Source organism: Scophthalmus maximus, chromosome 7 (assembly GCF_022379125.1).
Source record: "Scophthalmus maximus strain ysfricsl-2021 chromosome 7, ASM2237912v1, whole genome shotgun sequence".
NCBI classification, from domain to species: domain Eukaryota; kingdom Metazoa; phylum Chordata; class Actinopteri; order Pleuronectiformes; family Scophthalmidae; genus Scophthalmus; species Scophthalmus maximus.
The window spans coordinates 25,459,320-25,480,644 of record NC_061521.1 but is presented as its reverse complement, the minus strand read 5'-3'; the positions used below and the strand labels follow the sequence as shown (position 1 = coordinate 25,480,644).

Below are 21,325 nucleotides of genomic sequence, written 5' to 3'. Positions count from 1 at the left end.
CGCCTCTGTCACATTCAATCAATCAGCTCCACTTAGCAACATATTTGTGTCGTCTGCTTTCATCGGCGATGCCTCGTGTTTTCTCAACAACCCAGACACTTTGACATTGCTCTGATCCACCAGGGGGTTGAACCAGGATTTGAGCGTTTGCACGTATGCAGACGATGTTATATTCTTGCATGTCGGTACATTTTGCTTCTATCCTTTCCGTTCCGCGCCATCGCGTCTCTCGGCTTCGCTGTTGGTCGGACAATCGGCCTCTGGGCCTCGTGTCCGTCACCGTCGAACAACCTTCGTGAGCTTCTCTTCATCCCCTCGGACCAACCGTGGTCCGGCAGCCGAGAGTCAGTGGGTGAGAAGTTATTTACGGGCCTGTTCTCTCTCTCTGGGGTCACCACCTCTCTCCCTCCCTCCCTCCCCCCTTTAACAAAAAACAGAGAAGAAAGTTAAATGGGTGTTTGTCTACTTTGGGGAGAAACTGTTTTTTACAGCGTGAATGTGTTGAGCAGAACAAAACGGACTTGTCCTCTTTTTCGTTCCTCTCCCTCCTTTGCTGGTTTTTCTTTTTTTCCCCCCTTTCTTTATAAATCTGCCCAGACAGGGTTGCTATGACAACCAAGCTAAGTCCCATCGGGGCTGGCTCACCTTCTCCTGACTGCTTTTTTTCTCTTTTCTCTCTCTCCATGCATCCAATAAGACCGTCGTGTTATAATTAAACATCTTTGATCAACGGGCATATTTTTGTGGTTATTCCTGAGGATTATCTGACACCACCGTGTGAACATCGTCTTTTATTAATTGTCATTATACCATCGCTGCTCCACCCTGCCTTTAAATGTCTGTGTCTCGTTCACACCAACATCTTGCCAAATTACACATGGCACAGTTGCACCATAGTAACCTTTCCTCCTCCTCCTCCTCCTCCTCCTCATATAGAAGAAAGGAAGGAAGAAAGACTCCATTATGTTCTGATGTTGTCACTTTGATCTTCTGCGCAGAGCAAAATAAAAAGCATATAATCCCCTAAATCCAAAGCAACCATGTGATCTCTTCGAGCTTCGTGCTTGGATGGAGAACATCTCCCTGCTCCTCGAGCTCAGGAGTCAACGGGACGAGAAGCAGGTCGGTCGCCGGTGTTTCAGGGCCGGTGAGGAGGCTCAGAGAGAGAGAAGCTTCCTGTCGAAGCACAGATCAATGACACGGCCGTGTGGATGAGCTAATGGAGGAGCATCCACCCAATCGATGCTTGGAAACTGGGACAGCGCAGAGGGTCAAAGGCCGACGGACACAAACAGAAAAACACAGCAGGGGAAAGAGATTCAGCGATAATTAATAATCAAATAGTAGGAAACACCTTCAGAAAATCACCGAAGTTGAAACTTTGCGTATTAAATATGAATGACCCGCTCTCGGCTGCAGACTGGAGCGGCAGCTCCTTCGCTTCCTTGTCCGAGTCGTCACATGCAAAGCTTTACATTCACAACAGGAAGTTGCATCGGGCAGAAGAGAAGAGAGGAAGTGAGGCACATGAAAGTGTCCGCCTCTCTTATCGCCTCCTCGGCTCTCGGCGTCGGAGTCGGGGCGCGAACAGGGCGTCGCCCCTCGAGGAGTCCGAGTCTCAGTCAGAGCTTTTAGTTTCCAACAGATGACGAAGCACCGGGCCGCTTGACAACCAATCACCTGGATTTCAATTTGACACATTGAGATGGAAGGTTTCCACACGCTCTCTAATACAAACGGCGGAAATGATCAATTAGCGTGAAATGAAAACACAAAGATTTGCATCCCTGACACGTCCGTCTCTTCTCTGCTCTCTGCAATTTCCATATAAAAGCATTTCTGCGCTGGAAGAAACAAGCGCACCTCATCCGGAATAAATCAAGACCACGAGCGGGAAGCTTCACGTTCGCATTAAGAGGAGAAATTAAGATGAAGAGAAGGTTTCCTTCAATATAAATCTGATTATTTTCTGCCGTCGAGGCCGTAAAATGAGAATCAACGCTGGTTTGGAAGTCAACCGTTTGCGGAGCAGCGGACACGACTGACATTTTATGGGGTCACGGTAAATTATGAACAGTAACAGAAGACGACAGTGTGTTTGCATTGGGTCACATTGGTCACCTGGTGAACATCTGACTTGTGATACGAGTTAATATCACTGCACTGAGGTTTTATATAAAATCTAAGAGCAGGAAATGCTGAAGTGTAAATTATTCAGGGAAAATGATTAAGATTCCGAGTTGAACGTCTCTGGACCGACAGTGACGACATCCTGCACACGAAGAAGAAGAAGAAGAAGAAGAAGAAGAAGAAGAAGAAGAAGAAGAAGAAGAAGAATCCTGCCGTCAAAACTCTGCTGTGATGATAAAATATGCCGCTTTGAAGGAGTGTTTGTGTGTGTGTGTGTGTGTGTGTGTGTGTGTGTGTGTGTGTGTGTGTGTGTGTGTGTGGACGAGGAGCCGGCGGCGCCTGAGGTGTGTGTGTGTGTGTGTGTGTGTGTGTGTGTGTGTGTGTGTGTGCGTGTGTGTGCGTGTGTGTGTCTGTGTCTGTTTGTGTTTGTGTGTGTGTGTGTGTGTGTGTGTGTGTGTGTGTGTGTGTGTGTGTGGACGAGGAGCCGGCGGCGCCTGAGGTGTGTGTGTGTGTGTGTGTGTGTGTGTGTGTGTGTGTGTGTGTGTGTGCGTGTGTGCGTATGTGTGTGTGTGTGTGAGCCGTGATCAAAGTGAAGGAGGTCGTTTGCATATTCAGAGATTCAAGATGTTTCTACAGTCACACACCAGTTACACGAGTAGAATCGCACGGGGGAAAAAAACGTTTGCAAGGGAAGAAGTTGAGTTAATAATAAAGAACAGTCGTACAGCATGAGGCTCACTGTTATAAGCTGGACCTCGCCGATACATTAATTATTGATGAACGGAAGCAAAGTTCCTGCAGCGATGCTCCAAACCGAGCAGAAAAGTCTTTTCCCACCCTCACCCGGGTGTGATGTTGTGGACCCACAGACTGGGAGACTCTGTTCTCTACGATGCAGCAGAGGCTGCGGTCGAATTGTCCAGTTTCGCTTTAGGAAGCTTCCAAACTGAGCGAAATGACCCGGAAGTATTTGATCGGCAGCCACGATAAGAGCTTCGGATTCTTTAAAGCCCCAGTGTGTAATGATTGTAACGTTCTGGCGCCATCTGGTGGTGAAGTGGCAAACCGCAACCGACTGAGCGACCGACAGGGGACACTTTATGGCGGCGCACCAGCCGATTCCATTTCCATCAGCGTCTTAAAATTCAACGTGAACGCGACGTATTCTGGAGCGTTTAGTTCAACGACCGTATTCAACAGGAAGTAGAAACATGGAGACTCACACGGAGGTCGGTCCACCTCATGTGACTATATTTAACTCTTATATAAACAGATAGTTATGGACAATATATTCAATTTCTGTGAATAAGTTCTTCTAAATATTACACACTGTAGCTGTAATGTTTAGGAAAGGTGCTCCAGTCTCTCCTTCAGCGTAGGGTACACTGGAGCGTCCTGCGCAAAAGGAAAAGAGAAACGGACGCCCCACGATTCAGCAATATTTAACGTGACGCGTCGTGCACGAACGCAAACGATTAAATCTGAAGTAAAAGAAGGAGAGTATGAATGTGATCGAGAAGGAAAGCACGTCATCATGTTAGTATCTGTTGCCCACAAAGCATTTACGTCTATAATACACCGTAATACATCGTAATACATCGTAATACACCGTAATACACCGTAATATACCGTAATACATCGTAATACATCGTAATACATCGTAATACGCGTTTTTTGTAGTCCGTCTTTGGAAATGTATAGTCTCACCACGGCGGACGCATCAATAACGGTCCTATGAATCCTCCTTTCCTTGACCTCATGACGTTTCCCACTGAGGTCAAGGAAAAGGCCACAGGAAGGAGGATCTGAATCCACCCTGGAACTGGAAAGTCAGCAGCGATTTACTACACGTCACACGAGCTACATGTCTAAAAGGCTTGTGCCTCCCTCTCAGCCGTCGCCCTGGTTCTTTACTAAAATACCTGCGAACATGTTCGACATCAGCCTCGGCCGAACACTTCCTCCTAGGGACTTGTATTTATTTGGCACACGCTGAATGGCACAGTCGGTTTGTCCGGCAGTCGAACTAAAGGGGGGAAAAAGAAATGCAACCAAACGTCCAGTCTGGTGTTTTGTTCCTGCAGGCGACCCACGGAGCTGCAGGGGCGGACGCCAGCGAGGGCAGACGGACAGACAGCGTGTGGTGGCGGGGGGGGGGGGGGGGGGGGGGGACGACTCGCTGGACTCCTTCCTGCCCCGACCGGAGAGCCAGATGTCGGGGGGGGGGGGGACTTGGTTTCATCACAACGTCCACTGAAAGAAAAGGTCATAACCCAGAATGCAACAGCAGCGATTGGCCCGTGTTTTATCGCCAAGTCGCACCGGAGGTGTGACGCTACAACGTGTGAAGGGATTATCAGTGCCTGGAAACAATAATATTCATTTTTGAAATGTATTGGCGACGGACAATTTTCCCATTTGCATCTTTGCGTTTGGAGATTAGAGACAAAATGTTGAGGGGAAAGTCAACTCCTCTGGTCCGTCGCGTGTTGCCTGTGTGAACATCGATATCCTTACATTTGATCGTCACCTAATATTTCAGTTTGCGCAGATGTGTCCACCTATTTCCAAAAGCACTTCAAAGTCCTGACCAAGGTCCTTAGAATAATATTGATACAATGTCAACAATTCATCTGCACAAGTCGTTTTGCGTCAACTTAAGTTATGATTTAAAAAAATCTTAAACTTACTATTTTAGTTTAGAAATTTCAAGTATATTCTCAACATTTTGACTTTATTCTCAATAAAAAAACATTGATTCAATCAAAATTCAATCCATTATTCGGATATGAAAAAAAATCTGTATCATCAAATCTGCTCAAATGTTAAATTGACAGTGAATAAACTAAACAGACAGAGTCTCGTACGGAGTCGATGGATGGATGAACGAGCAAGTGGTGCTGAACAGATTAAACCATCTGAGTATGAAATTTAACTACTATGATTAAAAAATATAATAAACGTGGATTAAATAAAGTTTGTTGATTTTGTAAAAAAAATAAACCACGTTATCTGATCAGCGTTATTTGATCCTATAACAAAGTTACGCTTGAAGTTTGTCGGGTTTGAATGAATTCAACCGATTTATGTTTACGTCTTCATTTCTTCACACTTTTCTGATTTAGATTTTTACTTTTTGAAAGCTTCGGGACATTTCTGTAACTGTAAACATTGCAACATTGATAAAATATCATGAAAACATATCAACATAATCTACTTTTACTGGACAAAATCAAAGTTGATCCCGTCCTTCTTCCTCACACACCTCATTACCTCCGGCGGCCGCTGTCCCGCCGACACTCGGGAGGAGGCGGAGCCGAGCGGGAAATTCGAGGAGGCGATATTGGAAATACGCCACGCGTGTTATTTTTAGCCTCGATGTGGAGGAACGATCCCGACATGGTCGGGCTGCTACTCTCTCGAGAAAATAAGCCAACAATTAGAGCGCATTCCGTGATCGAGACGTCGTCTCCAATTTCGGCAGCGAACTGCGACCGTCAGACAAATCGTCCGGCGACGTTTTCAAAATCTCCTTCTGACGTTTTCATGAGTGGAAGGTGCGTTCACACACACACACACACACACACACACACACACACACACACACACACACACACACACACACACACACACTGAGGGAAAGCAAATGAGTGTGTGATGACAGGCCGTGCTGTTCTTTATGAGAACAGTATAAAGCTGCTCTCAGACCTTCACTGAAGTCTGGACATTTTGTGCCGAACCTCTCCGGAGGGGCTGGTCTGGGAGAACACAAATGTTGCTCCAGACCTTTTCCTGCCAGTCCCCTTGTAAAAAACGTAGAATGACCATAAACAAAGACGTGACATCTACGGTCATGTCCTGCCTCCTGCGGCTCTACGCAGACACCACAGAGCGTTTTCCTGAGATTTTCCTCATTTTGCAGATTTCACGTGCGGACACACGTTGATATACCGAAACAAAAACTTCATTAAGCTGCATCAAGTTGTCGGATCCGTACATTTTGTCCAATGTCCTGCTGTGACATCGTATTGTGTCCGGGGCTACAGGTCAGATTAGGCGCGTCGCGTTAACACAGGATGAAATTACACCATGAGGCTCAAATGAATAAACTTAGCTACCGGTTCTGTCAATCGTGTTCTGGAATTTAATCATGTTGTCGACAAACTATCGGAAAAAACCCCGCGAAACGTAAGCAGCTTCTTTCACGTCCTACCTCGTCTGACCTCAACCTGTGCTGGATCATTTCCACTGTGGTCCTCCGCTCTCTAGTTCAATATTATTATCATCATTGAGAGTGAAAATAACAACTTTCAAAAGAAAGTTACAAAGTTACTACTCAAATTATGAACTGAGGGCAAACGAAAAGGAAAATCTGTTTGAAGATCACACAAATTTAGGGCAGAAATATAAGAAAGGTGCTTCGGATTAGAAAAGAGTCAAATAAAATAAAAGGATCAAAATAGTCTGTAAGATCTGAGCCGGGATGACTTCAGACCCTTCTCCCCGAGAAACACACTCATGAAAATGAGTCTTTAAGAAGGATTTAAATAAAGACGCTATAAGGAGCTTGTCGGACAGAGTTCATCTGGAAGGTCGTTCCGAAGAGTGGGGGCCCGAAACGGTAAAGGGCCCCGCCCCCCCCCCGTCCCTCAGCCTCGTCTGAGGACCTGAGGTCAGTGTAACTGGAGGCAGGTCTGAAACAACAACACAATAAAATCTTAAAATCAATCATAGGAATTGACCGGAGGCCAAAGAAGAGACGAGACTATAGCGAGGTCATAAAATGAAAGTGGACGTCGGAGACAGAGATTTACAGGATCCACTGGAAGTCAGATCTTATTATCTTCGGTCCTTAGAGAAGTCGGTGCATAACTTTTTTATCTTTAACAGAGATCAGAGAGAAGAAACGATGTGAATAATATTCTGGTTAGCATGTAGCTTAATGTGGCTGTAGATTTCTATTAATGAATAATAATTATAACTTGGATTTCTATAACACTTCTCAAGGTGACCACGGTCGATTTACCGAGTGAGGAAAACAAACAAAAGAATAATTATGGATTCTTTCAAGCGAAGAAATCAAATTAGCATCAAATTCGGCGGACGACAACCTGCTACGTCGTAAAGTCTCATCAGAGAAGTTCATCTGTGCAACTATGGAACCCTAAACGAACCAGGAGCGTTACACATTAGTATTTCAATTCAGACGCTAATCTGGCGATGGTGTAGCCATTAGCTTGCGGCTAGCTGCTTCTGACAAGTGACACACTTCCTGATCCTGGAGATACAGTCTGATGAGATGAAGATGACTCAGTTATCATCACGATACAAAAGTATGGACTTCTTCTCTCTCTTCCTTTTCTTGAAATGGTTGTGGTTGCCAGAGAGCGTTTTTTTATAAAAAACATTTCTCTCTTCATAAACGTGTCAGACGTGTTTCACTTTTGTCTGGCGTACAAACATGTTAAGTCCATTCATTCAATAGTTCAGATTGGGAGCTTGGTAAGAAGAAGTTCTCACACGTCTTCAGCAGAAAGTCCAACAGCGAGCGCTTCTTTGCGTAACTACAAAGAGCCTAAGCTACCGGTTCATATTTCTATCTGAAATCTGAAGGTGCCGGAACCGTCGACGTAGCGAGTCACCTGGAACAGGTTTGCCGCCAAATGTTGCCGAGGTAATTATCAGTTTCGGGGTCTGCGTCGCTCCCAATTCCCCTAATTCCCAGTATCTGTTCCAGTATTGTTCCAGTATCTGTTCCAGAATCTGTTCCAGAATCTGTTACAGTATCTGTTCCAGAATCAGTTCCAGTATTTGTTCCAGTAAATGTTCCAGTGTCTGTTCCAGTATTTGTTCCAGAATCTGTTCCAGTATCTGTTCCAGTATCTGTTCCAGTATTTGTTCCAGTATCTGTTACAGTATTTGTTCCACTATCTGTTCCAGTATTTGTTACAGTATTTGTTCCAGTGTCTGTTCCAGTATTTGTTCCAGAATCTGTTACAGTATCTGTTCCACTATCTGTTCCAGTATTTGTTCCAGTATCTGTTACAGTATTTGTTCCACTATCTGTTCCAGTATCTGTTCCAGTGTCTGTTCCAGTATTTGTTCCAGTATCTGTTCCAGTATTGTTCCAGAATCTGTTCCAGAATCTGTTCCAGTATTTGTTCCAGTATTTGTTCCAGTATCTGTTCCAGTATTTGTTCCAGTATTTGTTCCAGAATCTGTCCCAGTATCTGTTCCAGAATCTTTTTCCAGAATCTGTTCCAGTATCTGTCGTGGTCCGATGGCAGATGGACGACTCCTTTCTGTCCTGATCATATTTAATTGTCATTGAATATGATGAATTGTCATCGGAGCTGTGGAGCTTTTCTTTTTGCCCCACGGCTGCAGAATGAACATGCGAAGACACTGGACGGACGGATTGACAGAATGGAACGGATGGACGGATGACGGAAAAAAACATCCACACTCGGCATGGTACGGTACGGTACGGTACGGTACGGTACAGTATGGTACGGTATGGTATGGTACGGTATGGTATGGTGCGGGTATGTATGGAGGCACAGCGGCTTCTGGATCCTACGTACATGGTCTGCAGGAGGCTCTGAGGAACCGTGCAGCCGGCCGTGGGAGGGAAGCTCCAAAACAATCCAGGCCCCATCTAGCAGCAGGTATATAAAAAAAAAATACAAGAGACAAGATCTTCTGTACTGGTGACGGTGCAATGCAGGTGCAACAACATTCACAGAATTATAGGAGGAGACTTCATGCAATTAAAAGAGATCCTGTGGAAATCGGATGGATTATTATCCATAAGTATCTTGTCCCTGCTGGTTTTTAGAAAAGGTTTTTGAAAATCTGCGTAACTTTTCTATCAGCCTCTAACAACCAGAGAGAACAGAACAGAACTTTAACATGATCTCTAATCATGATCCTCGAAGCAGAGGTCCAAACGGAACGGTCCGGCAAAGAAGGAAAATTCATCAGCATGCAGCACATGTAACGGCCTCAACAGCGCGGCTTCAACCAGAGTCTCACTTGAAGAGACAACCTCCATTGTTGAGCTGTTGAAAAAGGGCCGGGGGGGGGGGGGGGGGGGGGGGGGGCGGCGAGGGGACGACGAGGGGAGAGGGTGGGAGGGAGATTTGTGGGATTCCTAGGAGCAAGAATAATCTTTCCAGACCAGAACGAGAAAAAGAAACTCTGTGAGCCAGAAAGCTGGATTATCTCCGACAAGCAACGGGTCTCCAGTATCGATCGACAACTGGACGAAGGATCGTTTTCTTCTGCAGGACGTTCACAACTTCGCGCGTTGCCTCGACACTTTCAAGTCAAAGAGAAAGAGATCTGGTGCCACGAGAAGGAAACATAATTAAATCATTTTGTCCAAACTCTGTGATATGCTGCCTTCACGTGATTTCGGGATTATGGTTAATATGAGTTGCCGAGGTTGGAAGTTGCACATTGCACAATTCCTTAGCGCTGGAAATAATTCTGATATCCGGGGCCCCGAGTTGCGGCGACCAGAACCTTCCAACATGGCTGAGAGGACGGTTTCAGTAATGCATGGAAAGTAATTCTTCATTTTTAACATTGCAACAAGTATTAGCCGTTGCTTATGTACGTAATTCTAATCTGTAATTTATGTACACGTCACTTCATATACAGTAAACCAATGCTCTTCATTGTTCTATCCATAATGGCAGTGCAAAGTTATAACACAAACGGCATAACAGCAGTTTATATCTTGTTTAGTATTTCACGTTGGTTTAAGAACAACGTTTGTTAAAGGCAGCAATATTTAAGTTTCTGTTTATTAAGTAGGTACAGTGAAAGCATGTTACTGTCGCTTTAAGAGGCAGTTAGTTGGTTCAGTTGAGGATGAAGGACCGAGCGAGCTACACGGTTTTCTTAACGTAGATCATTTTTCTGATGAGGAATACTTGGACACTCCTGTACTGTTTTATCTTTTCCACCGGAGCACTGCGGAAGTTTTTCATATCACACTTCATGTACACGAGTTAATCGACGGCAACCGATGAGTCTCAACTCGCCACTTTTGCCATTTCTAAACAATTCGTTCCGACAACAAAACACTTGAACGTGACATTCTCGTAAAACTCGGACTTCACGAGTGGGAAGTAGGATGTTTTCCGACTGGCACTTGAAGGCAGCATTAGCACGTATGAGTCTGTCCCTTCTAGCAAATTAACAGAAAACGGCAACAGTTCAACTCCTGTGACCTCGGCACAGTGCACGAGCCCAAACTACCTCCAAGGTCACAGTATAAAGATATACAGTATATACTGTACAAATATACATATACATATTTTTGCGAATTAATTTAGATTTTAAATCAATTCTACTGTCTCTCGTCTCGTCACACCGGCTCCGTGCATCTCGTACACTGCGTATCGCTCTTTGTTAAAAATTCTATTTATAAAAGCTGGAAGAGCTGTGAAAGTGAACCGCTCCCGGGGGGACGAGCGACTCGGCTTCAGTGGCTGACTCATGTTGTGAAGGAGCAAAAAACAAACGCAACAGGCAAAAATTTAAATAAGAGCGAGGCTCAACAGCTTCAAAAAACCCCAATGTGGCAGAAACACATGGCGCGACGGGATTAAAAAGAGCAGCACAGTTCTGGATCCGATGGAGAAGTGATGTAAGAGGAACGCTCAGAAAAAATGGGGCATCGACTGTGTTTCAACACAAATATGTATCGAGTCAGATGCTCATATTTCTGCTCAGTGACACAAAAAATGTCATTTCGGGAAGATAGATGGGGTTTAATATTAGCATTGTTAATAAAAACCCTTTATAGTTACAATTACAATTAAGTACATCTTACAAATATGAAATTTTAAGATATCATTTATGACTTTCCACCAACTGAAGAGTGATCACTCGCTCACCTGCTTCAAACCAAACATTGTTTTAACTTCAGCACACACACACACACACACACACACACACACACACACACACACAGACACAGACACACACCCACACACACACACACAGACACACACACACACACACACACACACACACACAGACACACAGACACACACACACACACACACACAAACACACACACAGACACAGACACACACACACCCACACACCCACACACCCACACACACACACACTCCACTCTACACTCACATCTGAAGTGTTTCCACCACGAGGACGCAACACGTCAATATAAAAACTCAAATTAAATACAATACAACCTCTCAGGTGCAGGTTTGTGTGTGTGTGTGTGTGTGTGTGTGTGTGTGTGGTGACTGGATGGGAGGATAAGTTATAAGTCCACATAAGAGTCCAAAAAAGCCTCAGCAGCTTGTGTTCACAGACACCGTGTCCTCGTTTATCTTCCTCAGACAAAAACAGCTCCAGCACATTTGTGGATTTTAACTCCACAGGACAGTTATTGAAGGATAAAGTCAAAATATTACACTTGAGTCAAAAAAAAGGGACAAATCTCAGAAGATTATAGAGAAAAAAGGCTGAAAAGATGAATCTGTACTGTACCTGTGGAGTAGTTCAGAGATCCTCCGGTCGGATCAGTCTGGTTCGGCTGCGTCCGTCCGTCAGTGTGTGTGTGTGTGTGTGTGTGTGTGTGTGCGTCTCTCGGGCTGCAGAGGGTTGGATGAGGGTACAAAGCTGAGTTTGTGTGTCTACGGGTGCACCAGACAAAATGAGAGAGGGAGGGAGGGAGAGAGAGAGAGTCTGCCTCCCTCCCTCCCCGTCCTGATGATAAACAGAGAACACGTGGCCTCACCAGTGATGCAGCAGACTGAGGATCACAGCCCCGAGAAGAAGAAGTGACAAACAGAGGAGGAGGAGGAGGAGGAGAGAGGAGGAGGAGGAGGAGAGAGGAAGAGGAGAGGGAGGAGGAGAGGAGGAGGAGAGGAGAGGAGGAAGAGGAGGGTGAGAGAGGAGAGGAGAGGAGGAGGAGAGGAGAGGAGGAAGAGGAGAGGAGGAAGAGGAGGGTGAGAGAGGAGGAGGAGAGGAGGAGGAGAGGGAGGAGGAGAGGAGGAGGAGAGGAGAGGAGGAAGAGGAGAGGAGGAAGAGGAGAGGTGAGAGAGGAGGAGGAGAGGAGGAGGAGAGGAGAGGAGGAAGAGGAGGAGGGGAGGAGAGGAGGAGAGGAGGAGGAGAGAGAGAGGAGGAGAGAGAGAAGGAGAGGAGAGGAGGAAGAGGAGAGGGAGGAGGAGAGGAGAGGAGGAAGAGGAGGAGGAGGAGAGGAGAGGGGGAGGAGGAGGAGAGAGAGAGGAGGAGAGAGAGAAGGAGAGGAGAGGAGGAAGAGGAGAGGGAGGAGGAGAGGAGAGGAGGAAGAGGAGGAGGAGGAGAGGAGAGGGGGGAGGAGGAGGAGAGAGAGAGAAGAGGAGGAGAGGAGGAGAGAGGAAGAGGAGGAAGAGGAGGAGGAGGAGGGTGAGAGAGGAGGAGAGGGAGAGAGGAAGAGGAGAGGGAGGAAGAGGAAGAGAGGAGGAGAGAGAGGAGGAGGAGGAGGGTGAGAGAGGAGGAGAGAGGAGAAGGAGAGGAGAGGAGGAAGAGGAGGAGAGGAGGAGAGAGGAAGAGGAGGAGGGTGAGAGAGGAGGAGAGAGAGGAGGAGGAGAGGAGAGGAGGAAGAGGAGGAGAGGGAGGAGGAGAGGAGGAGGAGAGGAGGAAGAGGAGGAGGAGGAGAGAGGAGGAGAGAGAGGAGAAGGAGAGGAGAGGAGGAAGAGGAGGAGAGAGAAAGAGGAGGAGAGGGGGAGGAGAGGAGGAGAGAGGAAGAGGAGGAGAGGGGGAGGAGGAGGAGAGAGAGAGAAGAGAGGAGGAGGAGGAGGAAACAGGAGCAAAGAGAAGGAAGCGTTGGATTTGAGTCTGGGTGGAGAGGGAGTGTGTGTGTGTGTGTGTGTGTGTGTGTGTGTGTGTGTGTGTGTGTGTTGTTCCTAAAAGCAGGACACTGCAGCTCCATGTTGGCGAAACACAAGCTTCACAATCACTCCTGCTTTTTTTAAAACACAGAAAGAAAGAAAATAAAAATCTGAATAAACATATCCTCCTCCGAAAAATCCAATCTTGACACAAGATGACATCATATTGCAGACCTCCTCACACACACTCTCACACACACACACACACACACACGAAAGTGAATCTGGGGCATGAATTCCTCTGTAGTTCACTAACTCCACAGCGTCATACAGGACTCAGCATTATTTATATAAACGGAACAGATATGTATCACTTATTAGGGCTGAAACGCTCGGTTGTTTGCACAGAGCTTTGAATGTGTCCACTTTGATTTTTTTCCCCCCGCAGAAGAAACGAATCTTGTTCTTTCCGGACCGGCTCACCAGCAGATGTTCGACCAACGGCGTCGCCGCGGGCGACCGCCTCCGGATCATTCCCGCAGATTTGCCACGTTGCTCAGATGACGCAGGGCGGGGTCGGTTCTGTAAGGACGTCAGATCCTTCCTGATAGAAGACGCCGGCAGGTGCTGGTTCTGATTCTGTCGCTGGTGCCAGGGTCAGTTGAAATCTGGCTCCGGCCTTCCGGCAGGTTTTGGATCTGGAACTGCAACAGTTCCTCGTTTGCAAAAAAAAAACCTTTAGAAGAAGAAGAAGAAGAAGAAGAAGGTTACAGAGCAGAAGTTGGGTTCATGTCCATTGGCAAGGAAACATGGCTGACGACGCAACTGCTCTGCTTATTGCTTCTGATACATTTCACTTTTTTAATTTGTGACATCTCACATTTGAAGGTCTCCTCTGTGAACAGGCGTCAGTGGGACCGGTTTCTAGATTTGGCAGCGGCATCGACGTCAGAACAAGAGCAAGTTTCTCTGATCACGTCCGTCAGACGTCGTCGATGACACATCGTACAGATGAAGTCATGTCAACTTTATTGTCAGTTCCTGCAACATTGTTCCAGACGTACAGAGGAATTGAAAAACTGTTGCAATAGTACAAGAAAAAAAAATAAGCCAAGTAACATAAACAATGAATAAGATGTAAATAGTGCAAAAGTAAGAGTAAGGCAAAACTGCACGGTTCAGAAAAACTAAAGAAGTTGAACATGTGCAATAGAAAGGAAATACTGTACAGTATGTGAAATATAAAGGAAACTAAATGAATAGAATATGTGGGAGAGAAGTGTCAAGTTTGCACTGTAGAAATCTTTTGCTCTTCGTCATCTGTCACGTTCCGTGTGTTCAACCGGCAAGTTGCGTTTCTATAAATAACAACTGTTGAAAATTGGTGAAATGAAACGACTTCCTGTAGTTCACTAATGATGAAATGTCCCAATTCCTCTGGTCTTTCCACCGATGTCTCACGTGGTTTACATCTCATCCGAGAGTCGCGCGGTTCGGTGCTGTCGGCTTGTTCCTGCTCGCGTCTCCTTCGTCCGGCACGCCGTCCGTTCCCTTTCCCTTCTCTTCGCTCGTGGACAGTTTGACCTACTTAGCTCGCCACGGTCTGACTGACTAGACGGCCGCTTCAGACTGACGGAGCGCTTGCCAGAGCTCTGCCGTCTGACTCGTCTCCATCAAACAGCATTTGTAAAATCACACTGTGTTCAGACCCTCAAAGCCTCAATCCATAAGCATATATCTGCCGTCAAGACGTCATGGAGCTCTGAATGTGATTCAGATGGATGTTTTTCAAGGTGTTTGTAATCGAGCTTTTGCTGCTGCCAACGTGAGCATTAACAGCTGGTTACGTAACAGTCAGGCAGAAACACTCCCGGTTCATTCCGTAACTCACCAAGAGCTGAGAGATGGACGACGCGTCGCCACTTCCTCCCAAGTGAAGACCTCCTATCTCAGATACGGGCGCCGCCATCTTGCGTTGGCGACGTCACTGCGAGCCACAGTCTGCGCAGTAGTGGAGCCGGCGGTATGGAGTCCTCTCCGATGCATGCGCTCGACCAATCGCAAGTCACCACGATTCACTCCATTTTCATAGAATCAAACTCTTCATTAAAACCACTTGAACATACATCAGTGTGATAAGAACTAAACCAGCATGACACATTACATAAGTGTCTCTGGAAACATTTATTGAACGTCTGCTCGGATTTTTGTTTGTTTGCGCCATGTCTGATCTGCTAATATGAAGGAGGCGGGTTGTGTTGCGTCTTCTGCAGGCGGCCACCAGGGGGCGATCTAGATGTAATAGCTTCACTTTCGGGGAGCGGTCATGTCGTGCATCTTTAAATACAGACGATCTACTAAGCTACTTCTTTTCTTTCACGGAAGTTTGCAAGCTACCCACCTATAGCCCTGGTCCGGCCAGTTGTCTTGTCACTTTTGTTCCCGTATATACGCATTATAACAAAATATTTTTTGGAATTCACATTTTTTTGCCGTTTTTAAACTATGTTGTCTGTTGTGTTGTAATAATCATTCAAACCTCATCAGACATGTAGTTTAATATCAACTAATGTTCATGGGTAAGTCTGAGACTACAAAATGTCAATTTTTGTGGTACATCCTAGCAGGCTAATCTCAGTGAGACTGTATTCGACCCACCAGGTCACCATCCAGTTTGGACGGAGACCGCTTCTGTTCCAAGCTCAATCTCTGCAATTTCCCAAAGTGTCCATCAACTGTCACGTAATCCTCAAAAATGTCCTGGGGCAGCGGCACACACAACAGAGACCCGACGGGTTTACTGCAAATAGCTCCAGTCAACAATGTCATCAGAAAGCACAAATTTTAAAAAAAAGGGGACGTTATTTTAAGGGAACAGGTGACGGACCACCTGCTGTGAATGATGAGTTGATATGTGACGATGTGAAGAGAGAGCGAGACGAGATCCCTTCAAAAACCCTCCGACAGCCAGCGGCTTTGCATCACGTGGAATCAGTCGATATGTGTCGACACGTCACAAGCTTTTGGATCAAAGTCTCGGAGGATCAACGAGCAGGTTTCTATCTTACATTGATAATAATTCTATTAAAACTATGAATCACTGTGTTTTTGTGAGCTTCACATCATCCTACACACTGATCCTTGTTTACTTCCTGGCAGATTAGATTTGCTCTTTCCGTCATTGGCTCCTTCAAGCACACAATCAACTGAGAGCAGCTCTTCCACTTCGTCAGTCATCCACAGTGATTAAATGTGACACTTATGTAATGTGAATTAACACATCAATAACACACTAACGAATATGTAACCGTCCAAATCTAGAAAGAAATATTAGTCCAACTGTGATTATGAGTCATACTTTTGTGTATTAAGTCTGGAGATCTACACGACTCTTCCATGATGTTTGAGTTACGTAATTATCCATTCGTCTCGAACACTTGATCATAAGCGGTGTGTCAGCATGTTTTGAGAGGTGTTTTTTTACAAAAAATCCATTATATTAAATTCAATCAGAGACATTTATGTAAACGAATTTACCCATAGACTTATTGATCACCATCAGAACAACTTTTTCCTGTTGCATTTTGCCATTAACCTTTTAGCTCTTGTACATTTTTGGGCTAAAACGCAAAAAATGCTTCAGATACGGAGCCACATTAGTGTCAGTGTAGAGTTGAGGGTCTTTTTTCCAAACAAAAGTTCTGTAATAAACTCTTCGTTTAACTCTGTCTTGGTCTTCACTCACTCCTGAGGGAAATATCTGACTCGTTATAGCTGCTAAATATTCCACGACCACCACTTGCCTTGTTGCTTTCAAAGTTGAGAGTGAAGCAGTTTAAGTTGGAAGCTTAAAAAACGACGAAAAACAATGAGCTGAACGTTGCCGGTTGCACAGAGACTTGCTGCAGAGCAGGTTGATGCTTATCATGAATACGGGATCATCGCTGTAATTGTTACACATACGTTTTATTTCCAGACGCGAACTCTGCGGAATTACCGCCGCACGTTCTCCGGAGTTTGCTGTTCACATATGACGAACGCAACAAGAGATTGTCCAGAGCAACATTTGCGTCTGAAAGTAGCTATGGTAACTTGTCTCATTGATAACATATCAATAATAAAAAAGTAATAATCAGCTCTATTCCTACCAATATAAAAGAACGACCATGACCAGGACACTTCCAAAGTCCACAACAATCGCACTATCTGGCCCGAATGCTCGTATCTCTGTTGCATATTCAGACACATGCATCACCATCTACCAAATAGCTGCCTATTTTTTCCTCGCGGCCGCCTGCCACACATAATGCGCAGTGGACTCCCCTCCCCTCCGCGGCCCTGACAACATGGCATTGTATGAGCCGCTACGCTTGTGCCAACGCCGGAGTGGAGGGGGAGATAATACTCATTTGGAGAGCATGGCGGGGGCGTCGCTTCAGATACAGATAATCCTCACACCTCATCGCTGCGATGTGGCTGGCTGCCGCAGTCCCTCACCGCTCACTCTCATTTTACTTTCTTTCTATTTCGTTGTTCGTTTTTTTCTTGCCCTACAGTTCCCTCTCCCCCTTCTCTTCTAAGGCTCGATCGCAAGGAGCTTAAGGGTGGGGCCGGTTCTAGGTAGGAGGAGGATTTGGAAACAAAGGAAGGCTGATTAAAAAATCAGAGCAGGGGATACAGTGGGGAGAGATGAGGCATGTGTGAGGCAGACAACACGATAAGGAGGTTGTCCATTGGTTCACCGTTTGCGTATGACGTAACATTCTCATACTCACATTACTGCGTTTAACTTCGATCGAGTCGGGGTTCGTTGTCATTGCCCATCAAAATGTACTGTAGACCAAACTGCTTTCACAAGCAGAGCATCCCTAAAACGTTATATCGTCAACGTAGGTTAGTGTGCTGTCTTGAAGGAAACATAAACACAAAGCTACCCTACAACACGGTCGCAACCAAAGCTCGAAAAGATACGGACAGTGGGAAAGGAGAGGATGTTGGGCCCTTTACATGTTCTGATGAAAAATGTTTAGTTTACCTCGGTAATCGTATTAACCGAGTCCCTGTAGAACTCAACTGTCGCTCAGCGTTACGTGAAATTACATTACAATTGAAAAGTTTGTGAATAAACTCTTTTCTGTTTTGCTAGCGACTAGCTCAACGACACGACGGTGGTAATATGTGTAATCCACGTATGTCAGACACAAACTTCTGAAGACAAGTTGCGATCCACAAGTCGATGGAGTCAAGTGAAGTATAACGGTCGTAGATCACAGGAGCGACCACGGCTAATGATGTGGTCGCTAACGTTAGATAAACCTTTCTCTGATTTGCTAGCTTAGCTAACCTAGCTTGATAAATACCATAATTAGCTTCACCTGTAGCTGAAATGGCATCAGTTCCGTAGGTATGCGATTTATGAAATTAGCTTAACGTTAGCTAATGTAATTTTTGCTTGACACGTAATTTCCCTTCAGGACCAGGTTTTCATTTGGCTTTAAAGAAAAACAACAACGCTAAGTTGACGCGTCAAAGTTAGCTAATGTTAACTCATCTCACCAAACGACATGTTAGCTAATTTTAGTCAGTCAGCATTCAGCTATAATATAATACTTTGATTGACTTTAGTGCTATAAAGCATTATACACGTAGCTGGTCACCACCGAAGTTATATAGTGCAAAGGCAGTAGGCTACACATCACAATGTTTGAACTGTGATTTTAAGGTTGAATATTTGCATGTTGCTTCATAGCACATAAATTTGAATAACGCAAAATAAAAATCGAAAAAAAATTACTTCCAGTCATCAAAAAATACTTTCAGCCGAGTTTTCGATATCTTCCCCTTCTATGTGCGTTCCTTCTCCCCGTCTGTTTGTATTCCATCCCATTGCCCATAAAACTCACTCACCGTCCAACATTCCCATTCTGAGATTAAGTAATAAACTTTCCATTGATCATTTGGACTCGGAGTGCAGTGTCCTGCGCCGCCCCTGGTATCCTGTGTTGACGGTGACAAACACCATAAATCACTGTATTTAGATCGTTGACATCAACTTTTCCACGGTGCAATATAATCTAACGGCTCTTCACTGGAGCGAGAATTTACAGTTGTTGCACTGTTCGGCTCGGTCTGTTTACCAGAGCCAGTGGCTGCTGCTGATCGCACTTCAGATGCTGTACTAAAATAATCTTTCCCCCAAAAATGACCATAAACAGACATCTTCGGAGGGAAAATAATCAGATTGAGTGAGTGTAGGAAAACATCTGTTGAGTGATTACTTCTTTTTATTGTTGATTAATAGTAATGGGTGACTAACCGCATTCTCCGACAATGGTCCCGGGGTTTTATGTGATGTCCAACTGTAGTTGTAGTGCAGAACCCTGTCTCCTCACGTCGGCAAAAAACACACCTAGCAAAGATGGAAAATATTAATCAATGAGTGTATTAATACTGAATCAACAACTTTGTATTCAATGTATTACTTCGAGTTGCAGAGAGCAACAACTCAAATAAAAGCACAGCAGTTGACGTCAATATATAAGCCGAGTGGAATCTAATTTCTTGTGATACAATCTAGTAACGTTCTCTACAACAAGAGTCATTGACACAGTCTGATGATATATAGAGACGATACGATGTTAAAATGTTTGGTGTTTTCCCCGCCCAGAATAGAAACTACAGCCTGCGCAGTATCTCCACAGTGAAGGTGATGAAATTGTACGGCTAACGGGGGAGGGGGGGTCCAGGTCCAAACATGTGAAAAGCAAAAGGATAGAATTAAAATGTCATTACAATTTAGGTACTTACATGTAGAAAATTAGATACAGAGAGAGAGGGAAGGAGGCAGAATGAGCCTCGGGCTGCTCGCAGCACTCGGTCGTGTACACAAACGGTTTCACAACAAAATACCAAATGTCAGTGGCCCTTAAAGCAGACAAAAGCCAGAGGCAGCATTAGTGTCTGGTGTGTCAGCTTCCTGGACGCTTCCCCCTCAGTCTGCCCTTTGCTGCTTCAGCTCCGAGCAAGAGGCCGTTCACCGGGAGCCGCGGAACAGCGACAGGTGTAATGAAAGGCCTGTGAACAGATCTGCCTGTAGAGACGGGTAATCACACAGTCATGGTCAGAGACAACTCACAACACCGTTTGGATTCATCAACATAAAACTGTTCCATTTGTGGTGACACTGGTTGCATTGTGCTCCCATGATGTAATAAGAACTTTACTTATATAAAACACAGACATGAAGTGTTTAACAGTTAATACTAGAGCCTGACAGACATGCATTTTTTGGGGGTCGAGAAGTAGATGTTCGATACGGATACATTGGCCAATGTATAAATATTTTTTTGTCCATGATTATATAAAATAACTGTAATTTTAATAGAAAACACAAGAACAACAAATTATACAGAACTTTAATTAAGAAACAAATCAAAGCTTCCGTATCGGTGAACATAAGCGTCGATACCGATGTGTCTGTGATGACGTTATTGCGATACTGATATATAAAGTGACGGGCCCATGTTCCACCCTTCAAAATCCGTTAAGTAGACAAAACAAACCAACAAAGAAACACAACCTCCATGACGGAGGTCACAAAATGTAGACAGTTTGCTAAGATGGACGAGATGACAATTCCCCCAAAGTGAAGTCAGATCATCTTGATCGCCCCCTGGTGACTGGCTGCGGTACACGCCATAAACCCCCCCACGGGACATGAGTAAAAAAAAAAAAAAAAAAAAAAAACAAAGTCCACGATAAATAAATTTGTTTTCTGTCGTTTCAGGTCGTTTCAAAGGTTCATGTTTCTGATCAGTTTGGTCTTAATTAGTTATTTGATGCCATATAATCACGACTGACAGTCCAGATCGACTCACGATTGATCGAGCATGCGAATCTGTGGAACCTCGATATGTGGCCGCTCCACACCACGATCACTACTGCGCTGAACTCTGGCTCCAGACGACCTCCATATACGGGATATTTTTGTACAACGGGAGAAGGCGGAGACGTTAACTTAGCACATTTGCTAGAGGTTGAGCCCAAAGAATCAGGAGATACAGAAATGAAGTCACAACATTTTTTATAGCCCAGTACAACGAATGTGAAAACCTTTTTGTGCAGTCCTCCCTGCGTCGGGCCAAATCCCACATATCAGGATCAATAGTTGCAGCCCGGAGGGCGGAGGCCACATCGATATCTTCGTCACCAGTGACCTGATCTCCCAACTCGCTGCCATCATCATCATCATCATCATCATCTGACCCACATTTAACACTTCAGCCAACAGCTCGGACCGGACCAGTGGGCCCTTGCCCCCTCACATGTGATGTTACTCC

At 45.2% G+C, this 21,325-nt stretch overlaps 1 protein-coding gene across 7 annotated transcripts in view; it reads right to left on the bottom strand.

Moving 5' to 3' along the window:
- ndrg4 (NDRG family member 4) overlaps positions 1-11,837 on the bottom strand; it is a 37,387-nt gene extending 25,550 nt beyond the window's left edge. The window contains exons 1-2 of one of the 7 annotated variants that reach the window (XM_035642902.2): positions 11,662-11,837; positions 8,715-8,788 (exon numbers count right to left, since the gene is read on the bottom strand). In XM_035642902.2, coding sequence (XP_035498795.2) covers positions 8,715-8,788 — 74 coding nt within the window. In that variant the 5' untranslated portion in view covers positions 11,662-11,837. The remainder of the gene's footprint in view (positions 1-8,714; positions 8,789-11,661) is intronic. The other 6 variants (XM_035642901.2, XM_035642904.2, XM_035642907.2 and 3 more) reach the window with 6 other exon arrangements.
- Between the last annotated feature and the right edge of the window lie 9,488 nt (positions 11,838-21,325).